This window comes from Buteo buteo, chromosome 12, assembly GCF_964188355.1.
Source record: "Buteo buteo chromosome 12, bButBut1.hap1.1, whole genome shotgun sequence".
Taxonomy (NCBI): Eukaryota; Metazoa; Chordata; class Aves; order Accipitriformes; family Accipitridae; genus Buteo; species Buteo buteo.
This window is the reverse complement of record NC_134182.1, coordinates 160706-174171: the sequence shown is the minus strand read 5'-3', so window position 1 is coordinate 174171 and position 13466 is coordinate 160706. Positions and strand designations below refer to the sequence as shown.

Below are 13466 nucleotides of genomic sequence, written 5' to 3'. Positions count from 1 at the left end.
TGGCGGTGCGGCGGAGAGGGCGGTACAGGCGCGGCCGGAAGCGGAAGCGGCGGGTACGGCGGCCGGCGCGGGCCATGGCGGGCTACGGGGTGGCGAACGAGCGGCTGCGCGTGCTGGAGGAGCTGGAGCGCGAGATCGGCGCTTCCCTGCAGAGCGCCGGTGAGCGGGGCGGGGCCTGGCGGGGGGCGGGGCCTCCGTGGGGGCGGTGCTTACGGGGCGGGTCTCGGGGGCGGGGCCTCCTCGGCAGTGGGGTCACTCCTAAGGGAGGGGCTGTGGGGCGAGGGGGCGGGGTCTGTGTGGGCGGGGGTTAAGGGGCGGGGCCGGGGGTGGGGCAAGGCACCGGTCTCCATGGTGACAGCGGGTGGTGGCCTTTGACCTCTCCCCTGGAGACCCCTGAGTGGGCCGGGTCGCGGGGGGGGGTGGGGGGCACAGCCTGCGCTGGGGTCACGTTGCGGGCCTGGCCCTGACCACCGGGCCCCTTTGGGGGTGGGGGGGCCGGGGTCAGGGTCGAGGGGTGAGAGGTCAGGGTTCACGCCCCGCCCACAGGCACAGTCATCCTGGAGCTGTCGAAGGAGAAGGCCGGGGAGCGGCTCCTGGAGCGCCAGGCCGCCCAGTTCAGCGCCGCCGTCCAGAAGGTCGAGTCCGAGCTCTCCGCCCAGATCCGCTACCTCACCCAGGTCAGGGGGCGGGGCCGGGGGGGCGGGGCCGGGGTCACAGCGACGTCACACCATCTCTGCTCCCCCCCAGGTGGCCACGGGGCAACCCCATGAGGGCTCCAGCTACTCGGCCCGCAAGGCCTGTCAGATGGCGCTGAACCGGGTGGACTACGCCCGGCTGAAGCTGGGGGAGCTGGCGCGGGCCTGCGAGCAGATGCTGGAGCCCTGATGGGGGCAGGCGGCGGAGGGAGGGGACAACAACGCCGACGCGGACCCGGCCCGCGTGGCTGCCACCTCCCGCCGCTCGCGCGCCAGACACGGGACTTGCCAAAATAAAGGGAAGACGCGGTGGCCTTCAGGGGCGGGGCAGGCCAGGTGTGTCCCGGATGCGTGTGGGCATGTGCGCCGGGCTCCCGCCCATCCGCTCTGCCCCGCCCGCCTCACAGACACAGATTTGGGCTGCAAAGTGGCTGTTTAATCACGGTGGGGAAGGGGGGTGCCACCCCCGACGCTGCGGGGGTGGCAGCGGGACTCAGGGGCGGCGGCAGGACTCAGCTCAGAGCAGTTCACGGGGGTTGTACCCCGGCCCCACATCTGTGGGGCAGGAGAAGGGCATCAGGGTCTCAGGCAGAGGTGAGGAGCCTGGGCCCCCGCCTCTCCCTGCTCCCTGGCAGCCCCCCCCGGCATGCCAGGACACCCACCAGGCCCAGGCCGGCTCCCAGCACGATCACCCCCATGGCCAGCCCCACAGAGAGGGGGGCTGGCCCCACAGCAGGCGTTGGCATCTGGGGGTCCTGCCCCACAGCTTCCTGGTGGATCCAGCCTGCGGGGGTGGGGGGCAAGGCCTGGGGGACCCCCAGGAGCTGCCCCCCAGACTCATCTGCGTGCTCCTCGCCCAGTCTCACGGCAGGGGGGTGGAGGGGGGGGCTGCTCGAGGGGGTGCTGCACTTCACTGTGGGGCTGGCTGGGGGTCCCTCCGGGCCTGGGGGGCTCAGTGGGGCCAGGGGGCTGGCAGGGGGTCCATCTGGGGGTCCGTGCGTAGCTGGGGGTCTGGCCAGGGGTCCATCCGTGGGTCTGTCTGTAGCCGGGTGTCCATCTGGGGGTCTGTCTGTAGCCAGGGGTCCAGCCAGGGGTCTCTGAGCCACTGCGGGGGAGAAGAAAGGGAGGCAGGGGTTAAGGTTCCTCCCAGGTGTGGGGCAGCCCTGGGGGTCCCCCTGCCTCGTGGGGGTGTGGGGCAGGGACCCACCTTGGCGTTCCCAGAGCTGCAGCAGCTCCACAACCCATGGCGAGTCCTGGAGCCCACAGATCTGCTTGTGGGGCAGCACGAACCTGGGGGGGCACAGGGGCTGTTATGGGGCACAGAGGGGGACGCGCGGGGCTGCTGTGGGGCACAGGGACTGTTGCGGGTCACGGGGGGGATGTTGGGGTCTGCTGTGGGGCACAGGGGCTGTCATGGGGCATGAGGGGGGGACGTGGGGGGCTGCTATGGGGGGGATCCCTCCCATCTATAGGCCCCAGACCCCATCTTTGTGGCCTGACTTCCCCCGGCCCACCCCCTCCCCAGTTGGAGCCTCCTGGGCACCAGTTCCTGGTTCCTCTTTTGCTGCTGGGTTGGGGGGGGCAGTGGCGGCTGCTGGGGGGGGGGGGTGCGAGGGCCATCCGGGGGGGCTGGGGGGAGCTGGGACACCCTATGGGGCTAGGGGGGGTGGCTCTAGGGTGCTGGGGTCTGAGGACAGGGTCTGGGGGGGTCCCGGGGACTGATGTGAGGTGTCGGGGGGCGGTCGGGGGGTCCCTCACCTGCGCACATGGTTGGGGCAGAGATCCACCCGCAGCACGTAGGGGGCCAGGGGGGTCAGGTGCACGGCGCGGGGGGGCTTCTGAGGCCAGCGGTGGGTGCAGGTGCAGGCCCCTGCCGAGCCCCCCACGTTTCCCAGCGCTGGTGGGGAGGGGGGTGGGGATCAGAGGGGGACACCGGCCCGGGACACCCCCAACCAGAGACACCCCCCCCACCCCCGCGATCCCCAAAGCCCCGGCACCCCCCCCCCTGCCCCCGTCTTTGTACGTCCTGTCACGGTTCCCCTCATCCCCCCGCCCCCAGCGCCCCCCGCCCCCGTTCCCGGCCGGTCCCGGTGCCCCCTCGCCCCCCCCGGCCCCGGTACCTCCCCAGGGCAGCAGCAGCAGCAGCAGCAGCAGCCGCCGCCCCGGCCCCATGGCGCGGCCGCACCGGGGAGAACCGGGCAGAGGCGACACCGGCTACCCCTCCCGGACGGGACGGGACGGGACGGGACCGCCCGCGGGGCCGCTCCGCCCCCCCCGCCCCCGCCGGGAACCCCCGAACGGGCACCGGGAACGCCCGGTCCGGTACCGGCACCCCCCGAGCCGGCGCCGGGACCCCCCAGCCGGGACCCCCCCCGTCACCCCACCCCGGTCCGGGTCCGGCCCCCCCCCGGGACACCGACATCCCCGAACCGGGACCCCGGACCCCCCCCCCGCACCTCCGCCACCCCCTTTCGGTTTCCGTTTCGACTTCGGGGCCGGTGTGTTTCCCGGCAGCGTGACGTCACGCGCCGCCCCGCGTGCCGGCGCCGGGATTTCAGGGAGGGGCCGCCGGGGGCGTGGTGAGCGCGAGGGAGGGGCCCGCGTCACGGGCGTGACGTCACAGGGGCGGCTTCGGGCTTCGAGGGCGCAGCGTGCCCGGTGGCGTCACGGCGGTGGCGGCGGGGCGGGGCGGGGCGGGGCGGGGCCGCCCAGGTGCTCCCTGCTGCGCCCCGCCCCGGGCTCCACCCCCCGCCGCGTTCCGGCCAATCAGCGCCGCCGTGGGAGGGGCCGCGGTGGCGTCACAGCGGCGCGGGAAAGCCCCGGCCGGTGTTTACCTTTGAATCCCCCCGGGCAGGAGGTGGCGGACGGGGGGGGGAGCGGGGGCTCCCGGGGGCTTTGGGGGGGTCGGGCCGGCCAAAGGGCGCTCGGGGGGGGGCTGCAGGTTTGGAGGGGGCGTCGGGGGGGGCCGGGGCCGGGGGGATCTGGGGGGCCGGGTCTTGGGGGGGGGCTCGGGGGCGCCCCCCCCCTGACCCGGTGCCCCCCCCCTAGATGGAGTTCCTGACGGGCTACCGGGCGGAGCTGCTGGAGCTGGTCTCGCTGGTGCTGGGCTGGCGCTGGGGGGCCGGGGGGACCCCCCCGAAGCCGGGGGCGCTGCGGCGGCTGCCCCCCGATCCAGGGCCCTGGGTGCTGCACGCACTGCCCAACGCCCGCCTGGGGGTGGCCCTGCCCGCGGGGGGGGCCCGGAGGGGGGGGGGTCCCTCTGGGGACCCCCGGGGACCCCTCTGCGGAGACACGGCCCTGACGCTGCCCGACCTGCGCCGCACTCTCACCTTCATCAGCCTGGAGGAGGAGGAGGAGGAGGAGGAGGACGGTGGCGGCAGAGGCCGCCCCGGTAATGCCCCCCCCGGGCGGGACCCCCAAACGTGACCCCCCAAACCCGCAGACCCCAAAACTGGTCCCTGAGCTTGGCTGGGAGCCCCTGAACCCCCACCCCGGAGGGGCCCTCATCCCGTGGGACCCTGAACCTGAGCCCAAAGGGACCCCGAGATCCCCCCAAAACTGACCCCGGGCGTGACCCGGTGGGACCCCAAACTCGAGGCCACAGGGACCCTGAGTTCCCCTGGTGGGACCCCGATCCTGAGCCCGAGGGACCCCCAAACCCACCCGGGGGGGACCCAAACCTCACCCTGACCTCACCCCATGGGGACCCTGACGCTGACCCCCAGCGGGACCCCGTGGGGCACCCGGGGTCCCCCCCCAGCCCCCCAGGAACTCCGGCCCCTCCTGACCCCCCAGGGACCCTGAACCCCCCCCGACCCCCATCCCCTGTCCCCAGGCCAGGTGCTGGTGGTGACGCGGGTGCTGCTGCTGACGGACGCCCGCGGAGCCCCCCTGGGCTTCGACTTCGAGCTGGGTTCCCCCCGCGCCCCCCCCACGCCCCCCCCGGCCCGCCGGGCCCTGGCCCTGCTCTGCCGCGCCATGGGGTGCCCCATGGCCGGGGGCCCCCCCCGCCGCCCCCGCCAGCTCGCCGTGGGGGATGCCGGCCTGCACACGTGAGTGACCCCCCCCCCCGGTGCCTTTTGGGGCGCCCCCCCCCCGCGTCATCCCCTCGGGGGACAGGCCACCTCTCAGAGCGTCCCCCCCGTGACGCCCCGTGCCCCCCTGTGTCCCCCCCCAGTGCCCTGCAGCCGGCCGCCACACGCCTGGGGGTGACGCTGGTGGGGACCCACCTGCGGGGCTGGGGGCCCCCCCCCACCCTCGGCACCCCCGCGCTGCGCTCCCGCCTCTGCCATGCTTGCGGGGGGCTCGCCAGGACCCCGCTGCCATGGTAAGGGGGGCGGGGGGGAAAGGGGGGTGCACCGGGGGGGGGGCATTGGGGTGCAGGGGGGGCACCAGAGGGGAGGGGGGGTCCCTGGGAGACGCAAAGGTGTGGGGGTGCATTGGGCTACAGGGAGTGCTTTGGGGTACGAGGGCACGCGGGGGGGGGGGGCCCGGGGGGGTGCACAGGGGGTTCCAGGGGCCCCCCAGCGCTGACACACACCCCCCCTCCCCAGCCCACAGTGCCGGGCTGTGCCGCGCTGCTCTGAGGGTCGCGTTGGGGCACAGAGGGGCTTGGGGGTGCGGTGGGGTGCAGGGGGGTGCGGGGGGGGTTCAGGTGTGCAGGGGGGGTGCTGACGTCCCCCCCCAGCCCACAGTGCCGGGCTGTGCTGTACTGCTCCGAGGGGTGCCGGGCGGCCGAGGCTCTCGGGGTGCACCGGGGCTGGTGCCGCCAGCTTGGGGGGTTCATGGGGCGCTCGGCCGCCCTGGCGCAGCTGCCCTTCACCTTCACCGCAGGTGGGGGGCCGGGGGGGCGGGGGGCGAGGGCTGGGGGGAGGATGGGGGTTGGGGGGGCGGTTGGGAGGGTGCTGGGGGTGCAATGGGGTGCAGCGGGATGACGGGGGTTGCGGCAGGGCTGGGGGGGCGCAAGGGGGTGATGGGGGTTGCGGCAGGGCTGGGGGGTGCTGGGGATGCAGTGGGTGCTGCAGGGCCCAGCAGGGTGCTGGGGGGGGACCTGGGGTGCAGCGGGGGGCCGTGGGGTGCCGTGGGGTACTATGGGGTGCCATGGAGCGTCTGCCTGCCCCCCCCAGAGGTGACGAGCGAGACCTTCGACAAGGAGCAGTTCCTGGGGGCGCGGGGGCTCACCCGGGGGGGCTGGGCCCACCTCAGCATGCTGGTGCGGGCCCCCGACTACGGCGTGGGGCTGGGGGGGGACTGCCACCCCCCCGGGACCCCCCACGGTGAGCGACCGCAGGGGGGACAGGCGCATCGGGGGTCTCTGGGAGGCAATGGGGGGTAATTGAGGGGCTCTGGGGGGTTCCGGAAGGCAATGGGGGGGTGCTGAGAGGGTAAGTGGGGGACTCAGGGGGTCTGGGGGCTTGGGGGAGCAATGGGGTGCACTGGGGGAGCACTGAGGGGATAATTGGGGGCTGGAGGGGATCTGAGGGTGTTGGAGGGGCACTTGGGGGGGATTGAGGACTCGGGGGTAACTGGGAGTTATTGGGGGGCTCTGGGAGGTATTGAGGGGCCCTGGGGGTGCTGGGGTTAGGGGGGGGTCACTGATGCCCTGTGCCCCCCCTCCCAGACCTCCCCTTTGAGGGGCTGCAGCCGGCCGGGGAGGTGTCGCTGCCCCCCGCCCCCTCCGAGCCCCCCCCGCCCAACAGCTTCTTCAGTGAGTGGGGGGGACAGGTGTTGGTGTGCAATGGGGCTTCGATGGGAGACATTGGGGTGCAGTGGGTGGGCGTTGGGGGTGCAATGAGGGATGCAGCGGGGGGTGCATTAGGCATTCGTTGGGGGGCACTGGGGGGGTCCTGGGGGTGCACAGGGTGCTCCAAGGACTGTTGTGGGGGGCCGTGGGGTGGTGCAGGGTGCCAAGGGGAGCCGTGGGGTGCCTTGGGGGGCCATGGCATGGTGCAGGGTGCCAAGGGGGGGTGTGGGGTGCCTTGGGGGGCCGTGGGGTGGTGCGGGGTGCCAAGGGGGGCCGTGGGGGGCAAGGGGGGCCGTGGGGTCGTGCAGGATGCCAAGGGGAGCCGTGGGGGGCCGTGGGGTGGTGCGGGGTGCCAAGGGGGGCCGTGGGGTGCAGCAGGATGCCTGACCCCCCCCCCAGGCTCCTGGCAGCAGTACTACGCCTGGCGGGGGCTGCCCCTCAGCTCCCCCCTGGCCGCGCTGCTCTCCTACCCCCTGAGCCTCTACTACATCGTCACCAGCCTCGTGCCCCAGCACTGTAAGTGGGGTCCGGGGGGGCTTGACTGGGGAGACTGGGGGCACTGGGGGGCTAGGCAAGGGTGACCCGGGGGGTCAGGGGTGCCCCTGCAGGGCCAGGTCATCCCCCTGGTAATGGGGGTCCCGTGTGGAGGTCCTTATTTGAGAAGCCCTGTGGGGGGTGCCCCGGGGGGGGTCCCCTTTGGGGGTCCCCACTGAGGGTCCGTCGGGGTCGCCCAGTCCCGGAGCTGAACATCCTGAGGAAGCGCTCGCTGCGGGTCCAGGTGGAGGAGAGCGGCCGGGAGCTGCAGCTGGTCGGGCTCTTCTGGGTGCGTACTGGGGGAACCAGGAGGGACTGGGAGAGGCTGGGAACACTGGGAGAGACTGAGGGCACTGGAAGGGACTGGGAAAGACTGGGAGCACTGGGAGAGACTGAGGGCATTGGGAACACTAGGAAGGAGTTGGGAGCACTGGGAGAGACTGGGGGCATTGGGAACACTAGGAAGGAGTTGGGAGCACTGGGAGAGACCGGGGACACTAGGAACACTGGGAGAGACTGGGAAAGAAAGACTGGGAGCGACTGAGGGCATTGGGAACAGTAGGAGGGATTGGGAGCACTGGGAGAGACTGAAGGCATTGGGTACAGTAGGAGAGACTGGGAGGACTGGGAGGGACCCGGAGAACTGGGAGGGACAGGGGGCACTGGGAGCTGCAGCTGGTTGGGCTCTTCTGGGTAGATACTGGAGGGGACTGGGAGCGCTGGGATCGGTGGGCAGAAGGTGCCAGGGTCTGTCAGAGGGGCTGGGGGGGCTCAGAGGGGGGTCGGGGGTCTCACACTCCCCCCCCGGCGCCCCAGGAGCTGTCAGTTCTGCTGCCCCATGTCTCCCTGGAGCTGCTGTTCCTGGGGGGCTCCGTGCCCCCACCCATGGACGGGCGGCGATTCCTGCTGCACCACACGGTGAAAGGGGGGGGGTGTCATGGGGGCCGGGGGGGGCACATGGATGTGGAGACCTGAGGGGTTGTAGGGGTGAGTGGGTGGGGGGTGTCATGGGGGGACGTAAAGACATAGGGGGCACACGAACACTTTGGGGGGGGCAGTTGGGGGCACTGGGGGTTGTTGGGGGGCAGTCAGGGGGGCCAAGGGGGCCATGACGCCCAGCCGAGGGGGTGCCTGACCCCCCCCCCCCCCGCAGGAGGTGCAGGAGCTGCTCCCAGGGACCCCCCCAAAGGCGGGGGGACCCCGGGGGGTGCAGGTGGCGTTCAGCACCCGCCCCGGCCCCCGCCCCGACCTCGTCATTGGTGAGTGGGAACACGGGGGGGGGCACGGGAGACAGTGGGGTCTGGGGGGGCGAGGAGGTCAGTGGGGGGTGTGGAAGGTGGGGGGGGGGCCCTGGGGGGCAGGTGGGGGTGAGCTGCGGTCACAAGGGGTCTCTGGGTGCCCCCCCCAGGGTTCAACCCCGGCTTCGCCCTGAAGGAGTCATGGCTCAGCGCCCTCCCCCGCCTGCAGGTTAGACCCCAGGACCCCAATACCCCCCCCCGGACCCCCCTGGGAACCCAATGACTCCCTAGGGACCGCCCTAACACTCCTGGGGACCCCCTTAATACCCCCCAGGAACCCAATACCCCCCCTGGACCCCACTGGGAACCCAATGACTCCCAGGGGACTGCCCTAACACTCCTGGGGACCCCCTTAATACCCCCCCGGACCCTAATACCGCCCCCTCCCCCGGGAACCCAATGACCCCCTAACACCCCTGGAAACCCCCCCTAATAACTAACACCTGGGGCCGCCCCAGCAAGCCCTTGGGGACCCCCCTAACCCCCCTCCAGGTTCTCCAAACAATGCCCCCCAGGACCCCTTTATCCCCTTAATACACCCCGGGAACCCCCAATAACCCCCAAGGAGCCCCCTGATCCCCCCCCCCGGGACCTCGCTACCCCTCCAGCACCCCAGGGCCCCGGGGTGGGGGGGACCCCCGATGGGGGACGGGGCAGTCCCAGACGTGGGGTGTCTCCCCCCCCAGGCGCAGCGGGTGCCGGCGTACTTCGCGGAGGGGGGGGAGTACGGCTGCGCGGTGGCCAGGGCGGCTGTGGGGGCGGCCACGGGGGGGGGCACCGGCCCCCCCCTCCTCAACCCCTTCCGCTGCCCCTTCCGCCAGCCCGGCCTGGACAACGCCCTGCCCTGGTGAGCCCGACCCCTGACCCTGACCCCTGACCCTGACACCCGACCTGGCCTTTGACACAGCCCTTGACCCTGACCCCCGCCTCTGACCCCACGCTGACCCTTGACCTGACCTCTGAGCCCCGAGTCAACCTTTGATCTGACCCTCCACCCTGACAGACCCGACCTTTGGCCCTGACCCCAAGCGCTGACCTGACCTCTGACCCCAACACCTGACCCCCACCCGCTAGCCCTGACCTCTGACCCCACCCTGGCTCCACCCTGACCCCAGCTGACCTCTGCCCTCCGACCCCAGGTACGCCAACGCCTTCATCTTCCAGCTGCTCTACAAGGGGGGGGCGGGGGGGGCCCGTGTCCCCCCGGCAGCGGCCGCCCCCCCCCGCTCGCCCCCTGCCAGCCCCCCCCGCGAGCGCCGCCGCGACAAGCGCCCCCCCCGCCGCCGCCGCTGACCGGGGAGCGCCGGGGTCGTTAGCGGGGGCCGCTGATTAATGGGGGGGGGGTTGTCACACAATAAACGCGTGTTTGACCAGCAGGCAGAGCCTCCGGGAGCCCCCCCAATAGCCAGCCCCCCCCCCCCCCCCAGCCGGCCCTGGGCCAACACGGCCGCTCCCCCCCGGGACCCCCGTCTCCTGCCCCATGGTGGGGTCTGCGTCCAGGGTCGGGGGGGGGACCCAGGATGAGCGTGTGGCCCCCCTGGGGCGGGCAGGGACAGGCAGGTGGGGACAGACAGACGGGCAGGGACGGGCAGGGACAGGCGGACGGGCAGGGACGGGCAGGCAGGTGGGGACAGACGGACAGGCGGGGACGGACGGATGGGCAGGGACGGGCAGGGACAGACGGACAGGTGGGGACAGAGGGACGGGCAGGGACAGACGGACCCCGGACCCTCGCTCGCCCCACACCTAAACCCCCCCCCCCCCCAGCCCCGTCTTGTCCCCGTCGCCGTCCCCGCCCCGGTGACGTCACCCGCCCCGGTGACGTCACCGACACCCCCACCCCTCACGTCACCCGCCCCGCCCCCCGGGGACCCGGCCCCCATATACAGGTGCGCGCACCTGCCCGGCCCCGACCGAGCGGGGGGGTCGCTGCTGCGGCGCCTATAGGGGCCCATAGGGGGTCCCTGCTGCTCGGGGAGGTCTCTACTGGGGTCTCTAGGGGGTCCCTGCTGCTCGTGGGGTCTCTACAGCCTCCGCAGGGGCTCCGTAGGGTCTCTGCTGCCTGCGGGGGTCTATAGTCTCGCTGCCACCCACCTCTCTATACTGTTCTTGTCCGCTGTGCCCGGAGGGTCGCTCCGGGGTCTCCGCTCCTGCTGCTGCTGCGGGCTCTGTCGGGTCTCTGCCGGGGGTCTCCAGGCTACAGGGTCTCTGTCGGGGGTCTCTCGGTTATAGGGTCTCTGTAGGCTCGCTGTCGGGGGTCTTTCGGCTGTAGGGTCTCTGCAGGCTCGCTGTCGGGGGTCTCTCGGCTATAGGGTCTCTGCAGGCTCGCTGCCGGGGGTCTCTCGGCTATAGGGTCTCTGTAGGCTCGCCATAGGTCTCTCTAGGCTCTCCTTAGGCCGCCTGCAGCCTCTCCTGTCTATCGGGCCTCCGCAGGGCTTCTCCGGGCTCTTCCCCAGCTCCCCGTCGGGCACCTCTAAGGCCCCTGGTCCGTAGGGTCCTCCCAGGGGCGCCAACCCCGTCCCGCAGGCGCCGGGGCGATGGCGCACGGGGGGCTGCAGGTGCTGGGGCTGGTGCTGTCGCTGGCAGGGTGGGGGGCGTTAGTGGCGGCTGCGGTGCTGCCGCAGTGGCAGACGTCCTCCTTCGCCGGGGACACCATCATCACGGCGGTGGTCACCTACCAGGGGCTGTGGATGAGCTGCGCCAGCCAGAGCACCGGCCAGCTCCAGTGCAAGAGCTACGACTCCATCCTCGCCCTGCCCGGTGAGGGGGGGGGGGTGTTCTGGGGGGCGATGGGGTGGGGGGGGAGTCCCTGGGGGTGCAGGGGTCCGGGAGGTGTCAGTAATGGGGAGGGGGGAGGAGGTTGGGGATGGTCGCAGCAGGTCATGACCCCAAAACAGGGGGAACCAGGCGTCTGGGAGCTGCCATGGGGGGGGGGGGGTCTGCCCCCGCCCCCCCCAGAACTGGGGGGGACCCCTGACCCCCCTGCCCGGCCTGGGGCGTCCCGGCTGCTGGAGCTGAACATCCAGCCGAGGCGGTGGGGGCAGGGGCCAGCTCCCGGATGCCTGGGTCCCCTTGGGAGAGGTGGGGGGTCCCTGGGGGTGGGGGCAGGGGCGGGGGTCACCCCCACTCCCACCGCGCAACCGCAGGGGTCAGCGGGGTCACCTGGACGCCTGGGCCCCCCCGGGATGCCGGGACGCCGGGGTTCTCCCAGCCTTGGGACCCCCCCAGGGGGGACCCAGGTATCTGTTTTTTCGGGGGGCGGGGGGGGCTGAAATCTGCCCCCCCCCCCTGCGCAGGGACCCAGGCATCGGGGCCCTCGCTGCCCCCCCCAGGGGAACCCAGGCGTCCGGGTGCTGCCCTCAGTTTCGCTGAAACTCCCGTCCTGGGGGGGGCCCCTGAGTCACGAGCGGGAGCAGCCGTTGGGGTGTGGCAGGGTGCCCCCCCCAAGGGATGGGTACAAAGTCCCCCCCCCGCCCCAGGGTGGTGCCGGGGAACCCGAGCATCCGGGTCACCCCAACGTGACCTACGGTCACCCCCCCGGGGGACCCAGGGGTCCAGGGGAGGGGGGGGACCCAGGGGTCCGGGGACCCCCACTTCACCCCCTGGTACCCGGGGACGCCCCAGTGTCCCCCGCTGTGCTGGCAGGGACCCAAAACCCGGGGTGTCCCTGCCTGTCCCCTGCCCATCCCTCCTGCCTGTCCCTGCCTGTGGAAAGGTCAAAGTCTAAACCTGGGGACAGGCAGGGGCCATAAACCCGTCACCCCACCTCGCGCCCTCCCTGCCCAGGTCCTCTCTGGGCTTAAGGGCAGCAGGATGGGGGGGGGGGGCTAGTGCTAGAGGGCTCTGACCTCCTGTGACCCCCTGACCCCCTCTGTGACACCCCCCCCCCCCGCCTAGGGTACATCCAGGTGACGCGGGCGCTGATGGTGGTGGCAGGGGTGCTGGGCCCCCTGGCCATGGGGGTGGCGGTGATGGGGATGAAGTGCACCCGCTGCGGAGGGGACGACCCCCGGCGCAAGGCCGGCATGGCGGCTGCCGGCGGCGGCCTCTTCCTCCTGTCCGGTGAGCAGCACCCCCAAGAGCTCTCCCCCATTTTGGGGTCCCCCCCCCACTTTGGGGACCCCACATCCCCATTTTGGGGTCCCTGTCCCCTTTTGGGGACCCCACATCCCCATTTTGGGGTCCCTGTCCCCTACTGGGGACCCTGCACGCCTGTTTCAGGGGTCTCTACCTGCTATTGGGGACCCCCCCTGCCCCACCACCCCGGTTCGGGGTGGGGGGGGCTCAGGGGGCTCACAGGGTGCCCCCCCCCTCCCCTCCAGGGCTGTTAGGGCTGATCGCCTGCTCCTGGTATGGCCACCGTATCGTCACCAACTTCTATGACCCCACGGTCCCCGTCAACTACAAGTGAGGGGGGTTCGGGGGGGTGGGGGCTATGGGGCAGGGTTTGGGGGGGCTGTGGGGCTGGGAGGGGTCGGGGGGGCTGTGGGACAGGTCTGGAGGGCTGTGGGGAGGGTTTGGGGGGCTGTGGGACAGGTCTGGGGGGCTGTGGGGAGGGTTTGGGGGGCTGCAGGCAGGTGTGGGGGGGCTTTGGGGGTGCAGGGGGCTGTGGGGAGGGTTTGGGGGGCTGTGGGGCAGGTCGGGGGGGGCCGTGGGGAGGGTTTGCGGGTCCCTCACCCCCGTTTGTCTCCCCCTCAGGTTCGAGTTCGGCGCCGCCATCTTCGTGGGCTGGGGGGGGGCTGCCCTGGCCCTGCTGGGGGGGGCCATGCTGGCCTGCTCCTGCCCCCGGCGTGGGGGGCACGGCCGGGCCTACCCCCGCAAGGCCGCCAGCCCCCAGCCCCCCAGCAACCGCGAGTACGTCTGAGGGGTCTCCGTGCTGGGGCCCCCCCCCCGAGCCCCCATCCCCCCTGCGGGGTCCTCTCCCAAGCTTCAGAGCGTCTCCCCCCCCACACTCCGGGGACCCCAAACACTGTGGGGTGCCCCTCCACTTAGGGGTAGGGGCCCCCCCCAAGCTGGCGTTGGGGGCCCCCAAGTTTCAGGATACCTCTCGGGGGGGGCGGGGGTTGGGGGTCTCCGCAGGCTCCTCGTGAATAGTTTTGTACGAAATAAATTTTTTTGTGTGTTTTAACTCTTTTCTGGCCGAGTTGGGTTCACGGGGCCCCCCACCCGCGAAGGGACCACCCCCGCCCGCCCCCA

At 72.6% G+C, this 13466-nt stretch overlaps 3 protein-coding genes across 7 annotated transcripts; all 3 read left to right on the top strand.

The window, feature by feature from the left end:
* The first annotated feature begins 6 nt into the window (after positions 1-6).
* Positions 7-1109, top strand: MED11 (mediator complex subunit 11). Its single transcript, XM_075042271.1, has 3 exons — positions 7-159; positions 547-677; positions 748-1109. Exons 1-3 carry the CDS (start codon positions 75-77, stop codon positions 883-885), a joined length of 354 nt encoding a protein of 117 aa, XP_074898372.1. The 5' UTR covers positions 7-74; the 3' UTR covers positions 886-1109.
* A 2224-nt stretch (positions 1110-3333) lies between these two features.
* ZMYND15 (zinc finger MYND-type containing 15) lies at positions 3334-9645 on the top strand. 5 transcript variants are annotated; one of them, XM_075042244.1, is made up of 13 exons: positions 3334-4086; positions 4531-4747; positions 4873-5022; positions 5383-5528; positions 5822-5971; positions 6316-6402; positions 6838-6954; positions 7173-7261; positions 7789-7890; positions 8126-8231; positions 8381-8439; positions 8957-9117; positions 9410-9645. In XM_075042244.1, the coding sequence occupies exons 1-13, from the start codon at positions 3744-3746 to the stop codon at positions 9561-9563; spliced, it is 1881 nt and encodes a 626-aa protein (XP_074898345.1). In that variant the 5' UTR covers positions 3334-3743; the 3' UTR covers positions 9564-9645. The 5 variants fall into 5 exon arrangements, with proteins under 5 accessions (XP_074898345.1, XP_074898349.1, XP_074898346.1 ...); XM_075042248.1 differs by lacking the exon at positions 9410-9645 and adding an exon at positions 9274-9407; XM_075042245.1 differs by lacking the exon at positions 6316-6402.
* A 76-nt stretch (positions 9646-9721) lies between these two features.
* CLDN7 (claudin 7) lies at positions 9722-13440 on the top strand. Its single transcript, XM_075042265.1, has 4 exons — positions 9722-11030; positions 12168-12332; positions 12593-12677; positions 12969-13440. Exons 1-4 carry the CDS (start codon positions 10808-10810, stop codon positions 13132-13134), a joined length of 639 nt encoding a protein of 212 aa, XP_074898366.1. The 5' UTR covers positions 9722-10807; the 3' UTR covers positions 13135-13440.
* The last annotated feature ends 26 nt before the right edge of the window (positions 13441-13466 follow it).

Excerpts from the sequence above, each read along its gene's own strand:
- MED11 (XM_075042271.1), top strand. The coding sequence starts at position 75 with ATGGCGGGCTACGGGGTGGCGAACGAGCGGCTGCGCGTGCTGGAGGAG. Across the intron at positions 160-546 it reads CGCTTCCCTGCAGAGCGCCG|GCACAGTCATCCTGGAGCTG; the intron begins GTGAGCGGGGCG and ends CCCCGCCCACAG. Across the intron at positions 678-747 it reads AGATCCGCTACCTCACCCAG|GTGGCCACGGGGCAACCCCA; the intron begins GTCAGGGGGCGG and ends GCTCCCCCCCAG.
- ZMYND15 (XM_075042244.1), top strand. The coding sequence starts at position 3,744 with ATGGAGTTCCTGACGGGCTACCGGGCGGAGCTGCTGGAGCTGGTCTCG. Across the intron at positions 5,023-5,382 it reads GCCAGGACCCCGCTGCCATG|CCCACAGTGCCGGGCTGTGC; the intron begins GTAAGGGGGGCG and ends GTCCCCCCCCAG. Across the intron at positions 7,891-8,125 it reads GATTCCTGCTGCACCACACG|GAGGTGCAGGAGCTGCTCCC; the intron begins GTGAAAGGGGGG and ends CCCCCCCCGCAG.
- CLDN7 (XM_075042265.1), top strand. The coding sequence starts at position 10,808 with ATGGCGCACGGGGGGCTGCAGGTGCTGGGGCTGGTGCTGTCGCTGGCA. Across the intron at positions 11,031-12,167 it reads CTCCATCCTCGCCCTGCCCG|GGTACATCCAGGTGACGCGG; the intron begins GTGAGGGGGGGG and ends CCCCCCGCCTAG. Across the intron at positions 12,678-12,968 it reads ACGGTCCCCGTCAACTACAA|GTTCGAGTTCGGCGCCGCCA; the intron begins GTGAGGGGGGTT and ends TCTCCCCCTCAG.